Genomic DNA, 19,218 nt, shown 5'->3' on the forward strand with positions numbered 1-19,218 from the left:
CAAAACGCGGCTTATTTTCCAGGAAATTTCTTGATTTCAGTAGAAAAACCACGCTTATTATGGTAAGCGGACTATTATCAAACATACCAGAAATATGTATATTTAAAGGATCAACCCTCATTGTGTGGGTGTAAAATAATTTTCTTCTGAAAAATGTTTTAACTCCGTACTTTTCGGCATTTTGTAATTGATTAAGACCCACAATGACGCTTAAATGTTGTGTTTTTCCATGAATTAAATTTTAAAATGTATTCCCAACCAGAATACTGAAAAAAATTTCACTAACCCACGAAAAAAAGAAAAAATAATAAAAAAAAAATCTCAGAAACGAATACTTTTGTGAGCATAAAAATCGATTTAGTTTTATATATTTGTCTGTAGCTTGTTATTGAAAAGGTTTTCTCTAAGTTTTTTTTTGTCATATGCTAAACAAAATATACATCTTTGGGATAGTAATCCATTTTTTCACATTTTGAAGCTTTTAGCTAGTGAAAATTGACATTTTCCTCAAGACCTCCTTTGCAACGAATACTTTTGTGACTCACTGTATGATTGCTATCTTTGAACCTTTGATGTTATGCAATGAATTAGTACTCTATTGCCGTCCTTAGGTTGAAAACTACAGCGGGCCAAAATTTGATCAAACAAACGTAGCGGCCAGCTGATTTTTAGTTTGAGGTTTGGGAAGAAAAGGGACCAAAGGGAAATTTAATAAAAAATCCTTCAATCAACAGAGGAAATCCGCCTATGTTAAGCGGAAATCCGAAATGTTATAAAATTAACTTTCGAGTGGAAACCAGAACCGGAAGACAAGTTTCGAGCATTAGCTCCTAATTGAAATTCCCGAGCGGTAGCCATCGGCTGGTGTACCTGCGAATGGAGAGTTGTGGAAAAGTTCTCTCTCTCTGTCTCTTTCAAATACACCTTCTCTGTATCTTTATCTGTATCTGCATGTATCTGCATTTTAGCATTTTTGCATCTCACATATTTGACATTTTGTTGTCAGGTGCACACGTATGTACATACATACATACATACATAGGTTGATTGCATTTACTTATTTTTATAAAGTTACGGTAAAAATACGGAGGGAGAATATTGAATTAATGACAGAGTATGAATAGTTTAACAAGAAAGGAAGCTTATTTCGGCACTAAGAACCGATCCATTCTGGTTAAAATAATAGATGAATAACTGGAAATGTATAACAGTTTTAAATTTAAAAAAATATAATGTGTAATTGTTAAAAGTAACTATATTTTGGATTTAATATAAAAAATATAATTAAGCTATATCAATTTTATTACATTTACCTATGAATACCTATTATACTTACAGTTTGACATTTACAGTTGTAAATTCGCAGCTTAATCATTTCCATGTCAGCTATAAGATATAGTAGTCTGATTTTCATAAGATTTGGCCGATATGCTGGAATAATAAAGGCTCATATCTCAGAGTAGATGAAAATACATTGAAAAACAGCAAAGTAGTAATTTTGCTCTACAAATTTGTCAGTTTATTTGGAGTTTATCAGGCCTGTTCTAGTTTCCACTCGGAAGTGAATTTGATAACATTTGCGGATTTCCCTTTAACATAAGCGAATTTCCCTTGGTGATTTAAGGAAATTTTTATTAATTTCCCTTATATTCCCAAACAAAATCAGCTGGTCGCTTTCAACAAAAGAGTTTGCCTTGTCTAAGGCTTGCTAAAAGGAGCTGATCCAATTTTGGTCCGCTGTAGTCTCCAACTCATAGATAGTAATGAAGCACTAATTTAATTAATAAAATCGAAGGAATAAGCATTTACGGCTGGAAATAAACATTTTGAAATATTTATAATTGCAATCAGCTGTTCTGGTCGCAAATGCTCGAGAGTAGAGTTGCCCAGGGTTTAGAAAAAATTCCCTTCGCATAACACTTAGTTCAGTTTGTAGATTAAACTGGCTGGTATTTTAAACAAAAACACTTTTTCATATACTTTACCCTAAAAGCAGATCTTTTAATTGTAAAACAACATAAAAAGTAATTGTTCAAAATTTATCTTAAATATATGCCTTTTTTTAAACGCTGACAACCCTTAAATGGTCCCTCTTAAATACGACACAGCGGCGGCGGATTTGCAATTATGTTGAAGGTTAGAATCGAACCGATTTTAAGGTGCACCCACAAAATAATTATTTTTAAATCAAGTATGTTAGTATTAATTAATTCAATTATGCAATAATGTTCCCAAAACTTCAAGGAATAAAATACAATTAAAATTTGTAATTTTCATAATCGCATTGTATTTTAAAATAATTAATTTCTGATTTTGCGGAATTGAATCCGCCGGCCCAATGGCACACGGAAAGTTTCCGTGCGTTTCTCCTGCAAATTAACAGAGACTTAACAGAGGGAACTACGAATCCGTAAGAATTTTTCGGAAGTGAATACTAAAACAGGTCAGGGAAATCCGAATCCGAATAAATTTTGCGGAAGTGGAAACTAGAACAGGCCTGTATGAGTTTTCGTGAGGTTTTCTTTTTGGCCTCGCTCGCAATATTCACTCTGATTTTCCGTTCAGTGAGCCAGCAGCCGAGCAGAACCGAGGAAAAACGATCGATTGGCAGAGTGTTTTTGGACGATTCTCTCGCGCTCTTCCCTCGTTTTTCTCCCACACACGTGAAAATTCCATGAGTTTGAAAGCGACTGAGCTGTTGGCATGTGGATCGAAATGGAAAGTAAAAGAAAACATTAACTGGACAGCCGTCAACGCAAATAGACGCGATCGGATAGCGGGAAATTAAAGCAGCCGGAAAGTTCGCCACATCCATGCACCTTTCCGCTGCACTCGAATGGGAATTTTCCGAAACGAAATTGCGTAACACAGTAATAGTTGAAACCTAAAACGATCCCGAAATGAATTCAAAAGCAACCCATAACGTATAGTCCGGCCGAGAGCAAGTGAACTCTGATTCTATTATTCAGTTTGCGCATTTGTTGTGTCTCCCCACCTTGAGTCATAGTTGATAATTACTTTTTTCGGTTTGCGGTGTGTGATATTACTCGTGCCGTTATTTTTTCTATTTATTTTCTGTTCCTATTTTGGATCCGCTGTGGTGTTGGGCTAAACTAATTTTAGCCTTTGTAAATGCAGTCAATTGCAGTCGGAAAAAGGGAAAAACGAGCGAATACTTGCAACGCTCGCGCTGTGAAATTTTATAAACACAGCGAATACTTTTTTTAAAACAATCGATTATTCGCGAAGCGTAGTAAACATGCCCGAGATCCTGAATGCCATAGAAATGGAGGCGCCCTCGCAAATTGAGGAAATCTGTAAGTGTTTTTTATGTTCTTTGCGAAATTTCTTGAGTTCACTAAAATAAATACTCATTTTCATATCCCTGCAAGGTATTACAGTTTTAGTTCAAGGTTTGCAAAGCAGGGATAGAGTTCTTTTCGATCCTACAAGTAAAATATGTAGATTGTCTGAATAATCACGAATATTTTTCTTTACTCAAGCATGCGACTTCCAGACATAATTCTAGACTATAATTCTGGATTAAGGCCTTTAAAAAATCATTATTCGGGATTGTATTTTTTGCTGAAAGCTATAGAAATGGTCTCTTATGGGCTTTCCCTTTGGAGGCACTAGTGTGATTCACGGAGGAAATTCAACCATATCTGTGGGATGAATCACAGTAAAGCTAAAGAATTTTGTATTTTGTTGTTGGATTTAATGACAGTTATACAGTTATACTTCTTTATCAGTTTACGTGTGTTTTTTTATGGTTTCGCAAGATGTCAGTTAATTTAAAGTAAACAGAAAACAAGAAGTTTGTATTGCAGTTTGCAATTATAAACAATAATAAGAAACTAAATAAAAACTAACTAATAATAATAATAACTAAACTTCATTAACTAACCTATTACATATTGGATTTACAGTTTTACGGTCACAGTTTTACATTCACCGCTTTGAACTTTTCTCTGCCGATCGTTTCTATGGAATCTACATATATGATACAGTCGTCCGATTTTCATACGATTTACATCGAAACTCTGAAATAATACACAATGGCTATACCTTAAAGTAGATTATATTATTTTCCTTAAAAATGTTCAATCATTTCTATGGCACCTATTTAATTCAGGCGTCCGATCCGACTCGTATACTATTGAGAGAAGTCAGAAAACTAACTATAGAACGGACAGACAAAATGATCAAAAATATAAATACTTTATAGGGTCGGAAATGACTCCACTGCGTTGCAAACTTCTGACTAAAATTAAACGTAAATTTATGTTGTTGTATTAATATAAAACGAGAAAGGAAGCTATATACCTAGAACTCTCAATTGGACCATTGAATGTCTATCTAGTAGTGTCTAGTGCTACGATAGCCGGTACGAATCCAAAGCATTATGGGGGAAATTGAAAGGAACATGGACACGGCTGGTTCACTTGGTCTAATTAAACTCGAATTTATGAAAAAGCTAAATATGACGGAAGGCAGAAGAAAATGTTGACGTATGAAGGGAAAAGTTGCTATGGTGCGAAATACAAAGGTTACAACAAATGTTGTTGTTTAAAGATACAGGAGCATGTTGCTTTTACTTGTATGTTTTCATTTTCTGCTGTTAATAACTTTATTTAACCAATAAGTTTCTTAACTAAATGAATAATTGTAATCAATGCACATAAGCAACAAAACACTTTGAATGAAAACGTCGCGTGAGTACCTCAGAATACTTGTCCTTTATGTAGTTTTTTTTATACCCTTGCAACAAGCATAATGCTTTCAGTCAGAAGTTTGCAACGCAGTGAAGTGATGATTAGGATTAAAGTTTTCAGAGCAGGATGGCTATTTACGTTTCAGCTTATTGCGTACAAATCGTTATAACTTGCACATTAGACCAAAGGGTCTAAAGTGGCGCAATAATAAGCCATTACTTTCAATTACGTTGCCTTACATTCCATGTCGGTACTAGAATAAGATAGTAATACATCAATAAGCCGCGTAGAGCGAAAAGTAAGAAGCGTATTATGTTTTTGTAGGGGTCATCGTTTTGTTAAAAAGACACTTACCTTTTTTTTACACCAAGCCTTTTCTCTTATAAAATGTCTAATAGTTTTCCTGTAAAATGTTCATTTAAAAAAAGGCTCAGAAACTTTAATTAAACAAAGTCCAGAGCAGCCTTGCGCAATTGTTTCGATTGATGGGGTTCACGTTCACCCTTCAAACATTTGCACGTGGTATTATCTTTATGGTCTATATTTACTTATTCGAGTGAGTCAAATGGAAAACAAAGAGAGCCTCCAGATAAACAACAATTTGGATGGAAACATTCGTAGATGGCAGGTTTAATTGGATTTTGCTTTTTTTTTTTAAATTTGATTACACTTAACAAAAAATCGAGCGAGGAGAAATTTCCCTGTTTATTTGTCTAGGTGTTTAGACCAAACGGAATTGGGATGAACAATTTATTTGATTTTTATTTCCACAGCATTTCCATTCCGGTACTTTCGAAAAGACCATAGAACCAACATTTATTCTCTACAGCAGCTTTGCCACCTGCCGACATCAAAGCGATTTCCAAACACAAACTGCCAGCGGAGGAAAAAGAGTTTTCCCTGGAAGACCACCAAGAACCAAGATCCAAAGGCCTAAGGCGGTCGCCCACCCATGGCGCCCCAAATGGCCTGGGATTCGCATTTGGACTTCAGTCCCCAAAAAGCACCGAAATTTTATTTAAGTAATATTTATAGTAACAATAATATGCACAGTAATGTGCATAGAACACAACTTCATTTTATAAATATCTTCTATCATTTAAATTAAATCAAAACAACTTGTAAAACTATGATTCGGAAATTGTGTAAAGTTGGCAGAAGGTTGTTCATATTTGTGAGTAATAGTGTCTGGCTTCCGCACAACGACCAACAGTTTGCCAGAAGATCAGTCCGAAATTATCAAGACCCCCAAAAAATCTTTGATCTTGATTTTGTTTTCCCATTAGGGTACTTTCTTCATTGTTTCATTGAACGGAACCACATTTGCCTGATCAAAAACGAAAATCGGCAAGAGCAACAGAAACAAAGTATCGAATGCGGTTCTTTGACATGAAAACAATTTGCAGTTGTTGGGGTGTGCGAGTGTTTATTATTGTTTACAATATTGTGCCTCTCTTATGGAGGGAAAGTGTGCGGTAAAATGCGAAACTTGGAATGTGCTCAACTGTCAGACCGTTCTGGCCAAATTCAGACTGTCGTTTGATCAGTTTTGCTATGCTGCAAACTTTGAAACGGGGCCAATGATAGATGCAAACACTGGGCGAAAACAGGAGCATTAGATAGAAAAAAACAAAAATAAAATGTATGAATAACAAGAAAAAATTCGTACATAAATAATAAAATAATTGGGTTTTCATAAAATTAGAAAAAAAAAGAAAAGTTTAATCGTATAGAAAAACTATATTTTAGATTTAAAATATCTAATAAAATAAACATTGTAAATTTAAATGCTGAAAAACACACAAAACAAGGTTTCATTACAAATTACCTATACTTTTTATATTTACAGTTTGACAGTTACAGTTTTACACTCACAGCTTAACCGAAATTCTGAAATAATAAAAGATGGTCATATCTCAAAAATGATCAAAATATGTTGAAACCAGCCAAGTTATAGTTTTAACTTCTACAAAATTTCTCGATTTCTACGGCCGTTGATCAAGAATATATATGTATACTTTTATACTCCTTCACTGCGTTGCAAACTTCTGACTGGAATTATAATACCCTGTAAGGGTATAAAAACGACGTAATTCTGCTAAAGTACGGACATTTAACTGCAGTTAAATAACATAATACTTTGCTTGCAGAAAGTAAGGTTTTAAGAAAAGCAAGAACGGAAGCTAACTTGGTTCATTAAGAATTAATCCATTCAGGTCAAATTAATAGAAACAAAAAAGGAAGCTAACTTCGGCACGCTGAAGTTTATATACCCTTGCAGATTGGTTTTGGTGTTTATATTATAGACTTAAATGCTGAAAACACACACAAAACAGAGTTTCAGAACACTTTACCTATACTTATTTTGTTTACAGTTTGACAGTTACAGTTTTACATTCCCAGCTTTACATTTTGTATACATCCACCGATCGTTTCTATGGCAGCTATATGATATAGTTGTCCGATTTTCATAAAATGTATACCAAAATTCTGAAATAATAAAATAGTTATAGTTATAGTTATATATATAGTTATACTTTTTTTCCTATTAATTTCCCGATCGTTCCTATGGCAGCTATAAGATATAGTCGTCCGATTTTCATGAAATTTTTATCGAAATTCTGAAATAATATAAATATAAATAATGGTGCAAAAATGTTGAAAAACAGCCAACTTATAAAGTTTTTTCTTAAAATTTATCGAACATTTGTATGGCAGCTATATGATATAGTCGTCCGATCCGGCCCGTTCCGACATATATAGCAGTGAGAGTATATAAAAGACTATATGCAAAGTTTCATTCAGATAGCTTTAAAACTGAGGGACTAGTTTGTGTAGAAACGGACAGACGGACGGACAGACGGACATGGCTAGATCGACTCGGCTGTTGATGCTGATCAAGAATATTTATACTTTATAGGGTCAAAAAGGTCGCCTTCAGTGCGTTGCAAACTTCTGACTGAAATTATAATACCCTGCAAGGGTATAATAACACAGGTGACTGTTTGGAACACAGCAATATCATTTTTCCAATCGATATGCACCGCAAACACCATTTTATACGTCATTTACTTACTTATTAATATTTTTATCTTGTTAAGTAATAGTTTTAATTGTTTTACATATTGTGATCATTCAGGAATTCTTCATAGTTTAAGAATCAAATCCTAAGATAATTACGAAGAATTCACTGCTGTTTGATCATCGAGCGTCGAATTTGAATTTGAAGAAATTCGATGTATAATATGTACATATTGTGGAACATTAGGTTTTCCTAATATTAAAACGAAGTGAACACAATATTTTTCACTTTCCAATTTATAGCCCCCACTGCTACCTTTTGCTTTGACTGAAATTTAAGGTTATTGCCTCAGTGTAAATACACTCGGATTGATAGGTCGCAGGTGCATAAATCCCCGGCCGGAATTGTATCCGCGAATTCAAGTGAAGAGAATCGGCGACCTTCGGGCGGACAATTTACGGCTGATCGGTGTGGTTTATCCCTCAAATTGCAATTGCCAGAAAACTTGAATTGCTGAAAGCTTGAAATGCTGAACACCGAAGACAGAGATCTAAACAATGTCTGGAACATGTTTCTGTTGCATACGCCGATTTCTATTCGAACTACGATTTTGTTTAGATTGCGTCCCGTTTCTCGTCATAAACATATTCCGGGCCGGCGGCGATCCGAGAACAGACACCGATTACATGCCCGTATTTATGCATGTCATTAATATAAATATTTTTTGGCTCTGGCTTCTTGTATGCGATTTTATGAGTTTCTGTAAAGATTGTTTTTAAATGTTCTTGTTTGCTTATGTTTGGGTATAAAATTAGTTGCTTTTCGAGCTAAATGGGAACAATAATAATTGTTTGCATATTCGCGCCTTGTGGTGGGCATTATTTTTTTGCTCGTACGTAGGTATATATTTATGTACACAGACAGACATATAGTATTACAGGTTAAGGCCAGATTTTTCGAGAGCTTTTGGAAAATGTATCTGGAAAATGCCACGATATAAAGGTACATTATTTTTGCTTTTGGATTCTTATAAAAAAAATCTTAAAGAAATTTTCTCAGGCCTATAGTAATCACTGTAAACAACATATGTATGTAAGTAACTGGAATGTTTGTAGATAGGTTTGAAAAATATATAATCGCGTTTTTCACAACGATGTAAATCAAATTTGTTCAATTATTAATTTAATGGAACTTATACTTTGTTAAGTGAAATATTTATAATAATTATTATAAAAAACGAGAAAGGAAGCTAACTTCGGCACACCGAAGTTTGTATACCCTTGCAGATTGGTTTTGATATATATATTATAAATTATAATGCTGAAAACACACACAAAACAGAGTTTCATTTCATTTTACCTATACTTATTATGTTTACAGTTTGACAGTTACAGTTTTACATTCCCAGTTTTACATATTGTATACATTTACCGATCGCTTCTATGGCAGCTATATGATATAGTTGTCTGATTTTCATAAAATATTTACCAAAATTCTAAAATAATAAAAGAAGCTCATATCTAAAAGTAGATAAGAATATGTTGAAAAACAACGAAGTTGTTATTTTTTTCCTATTCATTTTCCGATCGTTCCTATGACAGCTATAAGATATAGTCGTCCGATTATCATAAAATTTTTACGGAAATTCTGGAATAATAAATATTGAAACACAGCCAAGTTATAATTTTTTTTCTAAAAATTGATCGAACATTTGTATGGCAGCTATATGATATAGTCGTCCGATCCGGCCCGTTCCGACATATATAGCAGTGAGAGTGTATAGAAGACTATATGCAAAGTTTCATTCAGGTAGCTTTAAAACTGAGGGACTAGCTTGCGTAGAAACAGACAGACGGACAGACGGACATGGCTAGATCGACTCGGCTGTTGATGCTGATCAAGAATATATATACTTTATAGGGTCGGAAAGGTCTCCTCCTTCACTACGTTGCAAACTTCTGACTGAAATTATAATACCCTGCAAGGGTATAAAAATTAAAAACTGATCATAATAGGCCTCCCTCAAGTCAGGAGTGTTACGCGACCCGTGGCCGCAGACTTCCTGGTTCGCAGGGGTAAATTCAGCCTTTCCAGGGAGCTCAGTTGGGCACCACCGTAGTTAAGTTAATACCAAGAGCGGCAAAAGTGGCGTGCTAGGGTACGCAGGGACTGCGGAATTCGAAGAGTCTCAGAAGACCAACCCAGGTGCGTTCCTGCCCTCGAAGGCGAAGCTTGGTCTGTCACAGCATCTCAGCGATAGCGCACCTATTAGGGCCAAATACGCTCAAGGGAAGGCCAGAGCGACATTCTTTGTCAAGCAGGCGAATAACTTCAGTGTCTAAGGCTCTGGTGGATGAGACCAACGACGCACAGTAGCTGTAAGTAGGTAAGAAGGTCTAAGACAATGAACGTAGAATCCGTATCTGGGAGCCCTGAACTCGATAGGTATTGGGAGGCATGGGAGAGTCGGACGATCTTAGCCGAACTAGGTGGCACTCCCCTCACGCGAGGAAGACACACTCCAGGGCGGAGATTTATAGCCCATACTCTGGCCAATAAACATGTGCCACATATTGAAGGAACTCAACTGTCGGGGAGTAAAAGCAGTAGCATATGCCGACGACGTGCTACTAGTACACAGAATAAATTTTCCTAGGTTGAATATACTATTTTTGTAGGTTGAATTACATTAAGTCATTTTTAAGAAAATGTATCTGTATTTATAGGTTTTAATTAACATTTGTAGCTCTTTAATTTAAGACTTAAATTATATATTATTGCACTACAAAGTTTAAGAAAAACCAAAACTTCATTTTACTAATAGTGTTTGGTATTAAGAATGTTTAGTATTAACTAAGGTCACAGTACGGTAACTGTAATAGTAGGTCAACCTGCAGTTTTTTACAGTAAACCTGTAAAATACTGTATTTTACCATTTTCGTATTGGTTGGTTGGTCTTTTTACTGCAGAATCGTGTTTGGATTTACTCCACAGTTATATGACGTAACGCGTTACGTCGTTATACTGTAGTCTTGAGTAAAATCAACCCGTGATTTTGGGTCGGGGTACTTTGACTGCAAAATTGGTTGGATTTACTGTAGAGCGGAGAGAGGTGTGTCCCAAAAACTGAACTTTGTGACCTCTTCCAGCTTTTATTCGTTCATGAACGGACGGACAGACGTATGGACGGATCCTGTAAGGGTACACCATAAATCAAGGCAAGTCGCCATAAATACAACTTTGAAGGGTTACTTTATCTATTTTTTCCAGGTTTAGGACGATTTTCTTAAATGGTTCTGACATGCCTGGCAAGTAGTGTTAGTGGCCGGCCAACTCCTAGTAGGCAGAAAGTCAGATTTTAAATTTTGCGTGTATATTTAGTAGGTGCCTGGAGCACACTCTCGGTGCTCATCGTCACTACTGGGACGACCGTCGACAGTGATATGCACATTCATATATATAGTTGCATTAAGCGTATATCTTGTCACATTTTAATGATATTGACAAAATTCAAACAGTTGCTTGCGTGTTTATGGTTTTCTGTCACATTTTTTATGGGGCGCAAATTTACAGCATTTTATAGAGCAGGCCAGCGAAACGATCCCATAATAATTACTCGCAATGCACAAGCACTAGACTTTTGGGAAGTAGAATTAACGACTCTTGCAATAGTGCATTAAAAATGCCACACAAATGCAATTAATTGAGAGTTGAATGGGAAATTACAATGATGTGGGCTGCGTGCCAAATAAACCTATTTTATTTGTGATTCCTGTGTAGTATCGAGAAAAGTTTGCATTGGGTATATGGGGTCGTTCCAAAGCTGACGTCAAAGAAAATCCGCTCGAATCTGTTCCTGACTATCTGACCTGTTGAATGTTCATTGTGTCATGTGTGGCATTTGTTGGCTCGAAATGTGCAACAAATAAACACCACCAGTCGACAACAACAAGATCTTTGGGGGAAACAAAACCACAAGCCAGTTGGCCAGGAGCCAGAAATAAGCCAGCCACATGGGGGAGCATCCCTGAGGCAAGGGCGGAGTGAGAAGAGTTTGTTAATTTTACGAATTTATCGTAATTTTTTTTTGCATATATTTTTTGATTAAGAAGGGAAGCTTAAATCGGTTATTTATAAAAAACTACACTCTGCAACTGTAAGTTCGAACAATAATTATTTTTCTAATTACAAAATATTTTACTTTTCCATAATTCAAAGTACCTGGAAATATCTTAAAAAAAAATAAGTCAGCAGCCGTTGCAGACATCTTTGTTTAGGTTTTGGATGAGGCGATCGATAAGAAATTATCAGATCCTGAAAGATGGATTGGACTCTGTGGCAAGCGGAGTTCCACATCCGCCAAAAATTCTAACTGTTTCACACAGTGTGGGAAAACAGTATAAGTATATACTAGAATTTCATGTGTTAGAAGAAACTTTATTTCCCATGGACTGGATTGTGGCTCAGTGGTTTATATGTTTTACTTAACCCGACTACTGCCGACTTTAAAGAAAGTCTGGGACAACATCTTTTATCAAATTTTCTGTCATTAACTGATGGAAGTTCTCCGTCAAATCCGAAATACATGATAACGGTTCTTCAGAAACAGTTTGACGAGTGTTTTTTAGTTTAGTTATCAATTATTCGATCAACAGTTTTACCTGTAGCACGATAGGTAATCTACTTTTTGTGTAATATTACCTGAAAGTCAACCAATTTCCGCCTTTTTATGATACAAAAATAGAAACAAAGTTCAACATTGAATGCTCATATGCTCGTTTTTGCAGCACCGACTTCTTTTATTTTTGAAACGGTGTTTTTTCTAGAGGGGCTACAGTGCGTCGGCGACCGACCCTTGCGCAGAGTTAGGGGGAAATCCCGTGGTCATGTTCGGGTTTTGGGTTCGGGCTTAAGAAGGTCGCCTTGCCAACCCAGTGAAGCGCCGGTCGACGAGGAGGCAGCAGCGTTCAGGAGGAGCGGAAAGCTAAGCCGATCGCCTGCCCCTCCGAAAGCCTTAGAAGCTGGACAGAGCTCGGATCAGGATCTACGCTGAGGCACGGAATGAGGTTCGAGAGGCTCTCCACATCCACCCCGCCAGGAAGGGCGTTCCGACAAGACACCTTTAGGCCTCAGACCGTTGCAAATGTCCTTGTGGGCTTCTCGCTAGATGATGCAGTCGGAACTGGCGGTTAAGCGGCTCAACGCGGGGGACAAAGCCCCAACTGATCCGGAAGCGCTGGAGGGCATAGTCAGCGCCCTGTTCCCGAGTGGACAGCAGGTCGCGAGCCTTTCTCGGGCGATCCCGAACAGAGCGACGAATGTGGCCGGCTTGAACAATAAGTGCCTCCAGGAGGGTACGTTCCCCGACAGGCAATGACTGCCAAGCCTGGCAAGCCACCAGGAGAGCGCCTTACTAAAGGCCACATGGCCTGCTGGATGCGATAGGGAAGGTTTTTGAGAGAGTGATGTCAACCGGGCTGAGCGAAGCTATCGAAGCAGATAGTGGTCTCTCCCCGGAGCAGCATGGCTTCAGAAAGGGGCGGTCAGCCCAGGACGCCATCATAACGGTTATCGAAATGGCAAACGAGGCTACCAGATTCCAGGTGGAAAAAAGGAACAAAGTCCGGTAGTTATCCTGGACATCAGTAACACGTAGGTGCGTTATCCAAGATGCTGCTGAACGCAAGAGGGCCAAGACAGGTAACGACGGTATGGCGTATGCGTTCCGGACCGTATTGGAAGACGCGGCGCTGGTCAAGCCGGGCAAGTTCCACTCACTGAGTTGGTAAGGGAAAGGAAGGAGATATACGCAGCCTCGCATGCCAGGGAGACATCGCAGCTGACCAGACCCGAGGTCAAGGCTGCCGCCAGGAGGAGAAGCATGGAGAGCTGGCAGAATGGTTGGGACTCCTCATCAAAGGGCCGATGGACGCACACCCTCATACCAGACTTGGCGCAATGGATAGAGAGGTCGCATGAACAGGTGGATTTCTACTCACCCAGGCACTAAGCGGTCACGACTGCCTTCATAGAGGACGCGCAGCACGTCCTATTTGAGTACCACAGGTTCGGCTGTGAGAGGCAGAAACTGGAGGCAGTAGCAGGGTCCGCGATCAGCGTCGAAGTCCTGGTGCCGTTGGTGAGCGGCAGCTACATTTGCAGCGAGCACTCAGGGCCTTGGCTTAGAGGCGGAAGGAGATGACGAAGTTAGGGTCTCCGCGCCGGTGAAGTAATGCTAGGTACCGCTCGGCGTGATGCCCTAAATCCCTAGACTCTTAAGTTAAGAGTTAAGAGTCTTAACCGTAGTAAAGTTAGTGTATTTCTTACCCTGTAAATAATATTAGTGGCGCAAGCATAGATATATACAGAAAATAAATAGCTTGAATAAGGGGTATCTTTGGCAACGCCAACCAACTTTGTAGCTATTATAACCAACCTTAAAGTTTAAAATATCCCGATAGATACACATGCATGTCAAAATCAAATAATGCCGAAATCTGGTCGTTACTTATGACTACTAATTGATCAGCATCACCAGCTCGTTGTTTTAGAACATTATTTTAGGTCTATGGAAACAATCTTTTCGAGAAGATGTGCGCTTCTTTTGGGTACCAATATACGTTTTTTTTTTGCAGGGTATTATAGTTTCAGTCAGAAGTTTGCAACGCAGTGAAGGAGACCTTTCCGACCCTATAAAGTATATATATTCTTGATCAGCATCAACAGCCGAGTCGATCTAGCCATGTCCGTCTGTCCGTTTGTCTGTCCGTCTGTACGTATCTACGCAAACTGGTCCTCAGTTTTAAAGCTATCTGAATGAAACTTTGCATATAGTCTTCTATATACTCTCACTGCTATATGTGTCGGAACGGGCCGGATCGGACGACTATATCATATAGCTGCCATACAAAATTTTCGATAAATTTGTAGTAAAAAAAATTATACCTTGACTGTTTTTCAACCTATTTTTATATACTCTAAGATATAAGCTTATTTTATTAGTTAAGAATTTTGTTAAAAATTTTATGAAAATCGGACAAATATATCATATAGCTGCCATATAAATCGATCGGTAGATGTAGGGAAAATGTAAAACTGGGAATGTAAAACTGTAACTGTCAAACTCTCAACATAATAAGTATAGGTAAAATGTAATGAAATAATATCTGCTAGGGTATACAAACTTCGGCGTGCCGAAGTTAGCTTCCTTTCTTGTTCTGTACTCATATTGCCATCCCTGTAATCAAAAACAACAAAATTTAATTCCATTGACACTTACATGACAGCCTGGAGGTTAGAAAACACCAATGCGCCTTGGCACATTGCCGTAAATTTTCCTCATTGCATTTTCGTTTACAATAAAATTATTTACAAAAAGATGATTGAAAAAGATGCAATGGCAGTGTAAAGCGAAAAATATTCAAAACAAGCTTTCACATCATAATGGTTTCCCTTTAAGCTAATATGTAATTAATGCCCTAAAGTACTAAAGGTGTCGATTGGGCATGCCTGAACTAGATGGGTATCTAGTTGGACATCTAGATACCCATCTAGTTCGTATATGATCTTCCTTAACAAACGTACTCCTTCCAATTTGGCAAACGAATGTCGAACCACTGTAATCTTTTTTAAAATATTAAAAATCAAAAGACAGAATGAAATATTTTCTATGGATTTCAAATAATATACATTAAACAAAGTAACTGTAACATAAATTATATAATAATTGACAACAATAATTAAACTTTTTAGGGAAAACTCTCTTAAAAAAACTATATAATAATCCACTCTTTCTTTTGATATTCTGAAGGTTGTGGAATTACTCCTCCACCTGCTTTTTGCGCTTGCGTCAGCCCGCGCCTCTAGCTCACTTTGGAGCGTTCTTAGGGAGACAGGGACGTTTCTGCTCTTTCACTCGCCAGTCCTTTGCCTTCCCTTCTTTGCAAGTTCGTCCTCGGTCTCGTTACCTATGCCCTGGTGGCTGGAAACCCAGTAGATATCTCCCTGCTTGCCAGTACATTTTTGGAACTGACCACTGATGTTTGCGCGGATCTTATCGCCGCTTGACTGTCTACGAATAAATTGACCGCCTCAGTATAATAATAAATGAATTAATTAATTACATTTTTAAATTTTCAGCTTCTGGGGAGCTAAGTGTCAACGTCATTACAATCATCAATACCAACGCCAGCTATAATAACAATAATAGTAGTAGCAATAATAATAACAACAACAATAGTAATAGCATCTCCAACAACAATCACCATAACGGCAACACAGAACCGGAAACGGAAGTTGAGGCATCAGGTGACCCACAACAATTGCAGGTGCAGCAACTGCAACAACTGCAGCCAGTGCCGAACTTTGTGACCATTCCCCTGCTGGAACGTCGCCGTCGCAGTCACAGCCGCAGCCACTGCCGCGTAGTCCAGTCGGCGCCGATCATTTGCTTGCAGAACGGATCTTATCCGGAGGATCTTGCACACCTCTCCCGCTCCAAGTCCTGCTTCCTACGAGTCCGCAGGACCATCGCCAAACGTGAGTCACTTAAATATCTAAACATGCTTCAAAATGTTCATTAATTGCAAATTTAAACTTGGCTTTGGCATTTTTATTTTTAAATATTTTTTATATCAAAATTAGAAGTCAAAACCCCGACTTTTGACTAAAAAATAAAATGATTTGTTAAATAAAAAATAATAAAACATAAAAGTAAAAAAACCCGACCTGTAAAATGAGTTTAAAAAGATATGTTCCAAATTTAAAATCGATTGGCTTTGTATATTTTGAGTTATCGTTTTGAAAATGACACTTTTCAGGAGAGCGCTTTACATTACTCATACTACATTGAACATCAAACGACCTTCGTTCAACTCTGCTTAACTTCGTCAATTTAGCTATGATCGATGTTAAACTTGTACACAATATGCTCAAGATATTAAGAACTTAAAGTAAAAAATAAAAAAAAATTAAAAATATATATATACATAAGTATTTTAAGGTAAAAATTACCTAAAAACCAGTGCATATATTCATTAAAACCAACCCAATACCTAAAAACTTATTATTCCTACTTTAGGTCGTTAGTCCTCAATACAAGGTGAGCTGTAAGAGCAATGGTACCTCTGATTTAAAGGGTAGTTTTTTTTTTAATTTTAAGTTTCCGTCGGACTGTTCACTGTCGCGTTAACGGTCAGAACGTGCCACTTAAAAAATGTATTTATGTTGCCCAATAACTGCATTTCCATTTAAACATTTTAGAGTCTATTTTCATTTGCCTCAACCTCCGCCCCGTTTCACTCAGTCCTTTTTCCCCCTTTTCCATCTCCTTGGCTTTCAAATTGAGCCTGTGACAGCGATTTTAATTGAATTGCTGCGATTTCCCTCGTTTCGCCGGCGCTGTTTTAAACATTTTGGCTGTGTCTCTTAAATTGTTTTCTTTCTTACCCCATTGTTTATATGTTTTTCTCTTTCACAGTTTTTGCCAAAATCATGGGTAGCAATAATCCCAGCGAAGCGGATCGATACGACTATTATGATTGTGAGTAAAATGCAAACTCATTTCCATACCATACTTTATTTCCTTGATTTATTGCACTCGACCCGAGTATTAAGTGTACAATTTTTTGTTTCGATTTTTAATCGATAGGGTTTATCAATCTGGCAGACATTAGGTGCCAAGTGCACATTTGACTGAAGATATATGGATACTTATAAGCACTTATTGTGTAAGTTAGCCGATTGGTCCAAATATATCTGGGAGATTTTATTTAATCGAAAATATTATTACCGTAACTATCGCCTATTTGCTAATCGAACACTTTAACAGTTCTAGGTCGACTCATTGCGCGAGTTTTAAATAATATGTTTGATTTATTGATTATACTCAAATTGGTCTAAATCCGTTAATGATGAAATATGTTCTATGATATATATATAAGATTATTTAGGCTTTCTTTTAAATACAGATACACATTCTCTGCTTGTACTAGTTTTCAACACCTTTAATTATATAAACACCGGGTATATCAATAAGGATGCAATTTTCGAAGTATCTTTACCTTTCCAGTTTGCAATTAGATCGTTTAAATTCGAATATTTTGGTCAGATGAATAGAACAACCTTTAGGAGATATGTAACAGTATATATTTACTTATTTCATGGTATTTAATTATTTGTTTTTGATCAAATTCAAAACAATATTTTTATTAAATCGTATGAGAAAACTATATTTCCGATTTAAAACATATTTGAATTTTAAATATATATATAGACTGAACTACTCTGGGTATTCCTCCGACGACTGAATGACTGAATTACCGAAAATATCGCCAAAGTATCGCGATAGTTGGTAGATATTTTCAGCAGTTTGCATGGGAACAGCTGTTTTCAGTTGAAAATATCGGCCAACTATCACGGTTTTACTGTAAAAGTAATATTATGTTAATATACTGTTAGTTTATCTGTCGAAAAAAAATGATAGCAAGAGACGGAGATGGAGGGGGAAAGAGAATGGCGAAAAGGCATTAATCCATCAAAATATTTACTTCTCTTTGATTCTTTTCGCTTCATCTCTCTCTCTCTCTCTCTCTGTGAGTTATCTTGGCTTCGTTGCCTTCTTGCTGCCTCAATTTTCATCATGCTCTCTCTTTGTGCGATTCTGCCCCGTCTCCATCTTCCACAGCTCTCTATGTGAGTGTGAAGTGTCTGTGTGCGTCACTTAAAATTGCGGCAAGTAAAAGCTGTAGCAGAAAATCAATAAGACACCAGAGCTGCCGAGAGCCGGGGAGTTGGCACGCTCCGGGGAATTCAATGCACGGCAAACAAAAACTTATTTCTAATCCGTCGGAATGCACACGAAAATGTTGGGAATAAAAAATATAGCAAGAAACAAAACGGCGCAACAGCCAAAAGTCCTCCTCAGGGAAAGGGAATTGAAATAGATAAAATATATAATTTTGGTATAACTTACATATTATGAAATAACATGTGGTTTTTCAGCTGGTCTCTCTATTTTTTTCAGTGTACTCCTTAGAAGGAAAGACCGGGGAGTCCAGTAGCGGGAACATGTGTAGGGAGCGGAGCTACTGGGTGGACCAATACGATTGGTTTCAGTGGTGGTGGCTTCCCAAGGCATAAGTAGTATCTAAATATCTACACTCATCTGTCAAATATCACGTTTCCTGTTTACACTTTCTGCTGCCTTCAATATGCCCAGGGATGCCGCCATGCCCCACCTTGTGGCACAGCCTTTGTTTTTGCTCTTGCTATTGTTTCTGTTCAGTGTTTGTATTTGGCATGTTGAGTTTGAGTGGCATTTTCCTATCTCACTCTTACTTTTCTTGTCGGTGTTTTTCTTGCTTTTTTTGCTACCAAGACCAAAAAGCGGCTGAGCAGCTGAGCAGCAACAATAACAAAAACAAGTTGACGAAGCCGCAAACAAAACGCAAAAGTTTGAGAATTGTATGGATGTACATACTT

The 19,218-nt window shown here is 37.4% G+C and overlaps 1 protein-coding gene across 1 annotated transcript; it reads left to right on the forward strand.

Annotated features, from left to right (window-relative positions):
• The first annotated feature begins 2,755 nt into the window (after positions 1–2,755).
• Positions 2,756–17,286, forward strand: LOC108084510 (uncharacterized). The gene is made up of 3 exons (XM_017180747.3): positions 2,756–3,317; positions 15,877–16,275; positions 17,216–17,286. Exons 1-3 carry the CDS (start codon positions 3,260–3,262, stop codon positions 17,284–17,286), a joined length of 528 nt encoding a protein of 175 aa, XP_017036236.1. The 5' UTR covers positions 2,756–3,259.
• Positions 17,287–19,218: the final 1,932 nt, after the last annotated feature.

The sequence above is a fragment of the Drosophila kikkawai genome, chromosome X, assembly GCF_030179895.1.
Source record: "Drosophila kikkawai strain 14028-0561.14 chromosome X, DkikHiC1v2, whole genome shotgun sequence".
NCBI classification, from domain to species: Eukaryota; Metazoa; Arthropoda; class Insecta; order Diptera; family Drosophilidae; genus Drosophila; species Drosophila kikkawai.

Excerpts from the sequence above, each read along its gene's own strand:
- LOC108084510 (XM_017180747.3), top strand. The coding sequence starts at position 3,260 with ATGCCCGAGATCCTGAATGCCATAGAAATGGAGGCGCCCTCGCAAATT. Across the intron at positions 3,318-15,876 it reads CTCGCAAATTGAGGAAATCT|CTTCTGGGGAGCTAAGTGTC; the intron begins GTAAGTGTTTTT and ends TTAAATTTTCAG. Across the intron at positions 16,276-17,215 it reads CCGCAGGACCATCGCCAAAC|TTTTTGCCAAAATCATGGGT; the intron begins GTGAGTCACTTA and ends TCTCTTTCACAG.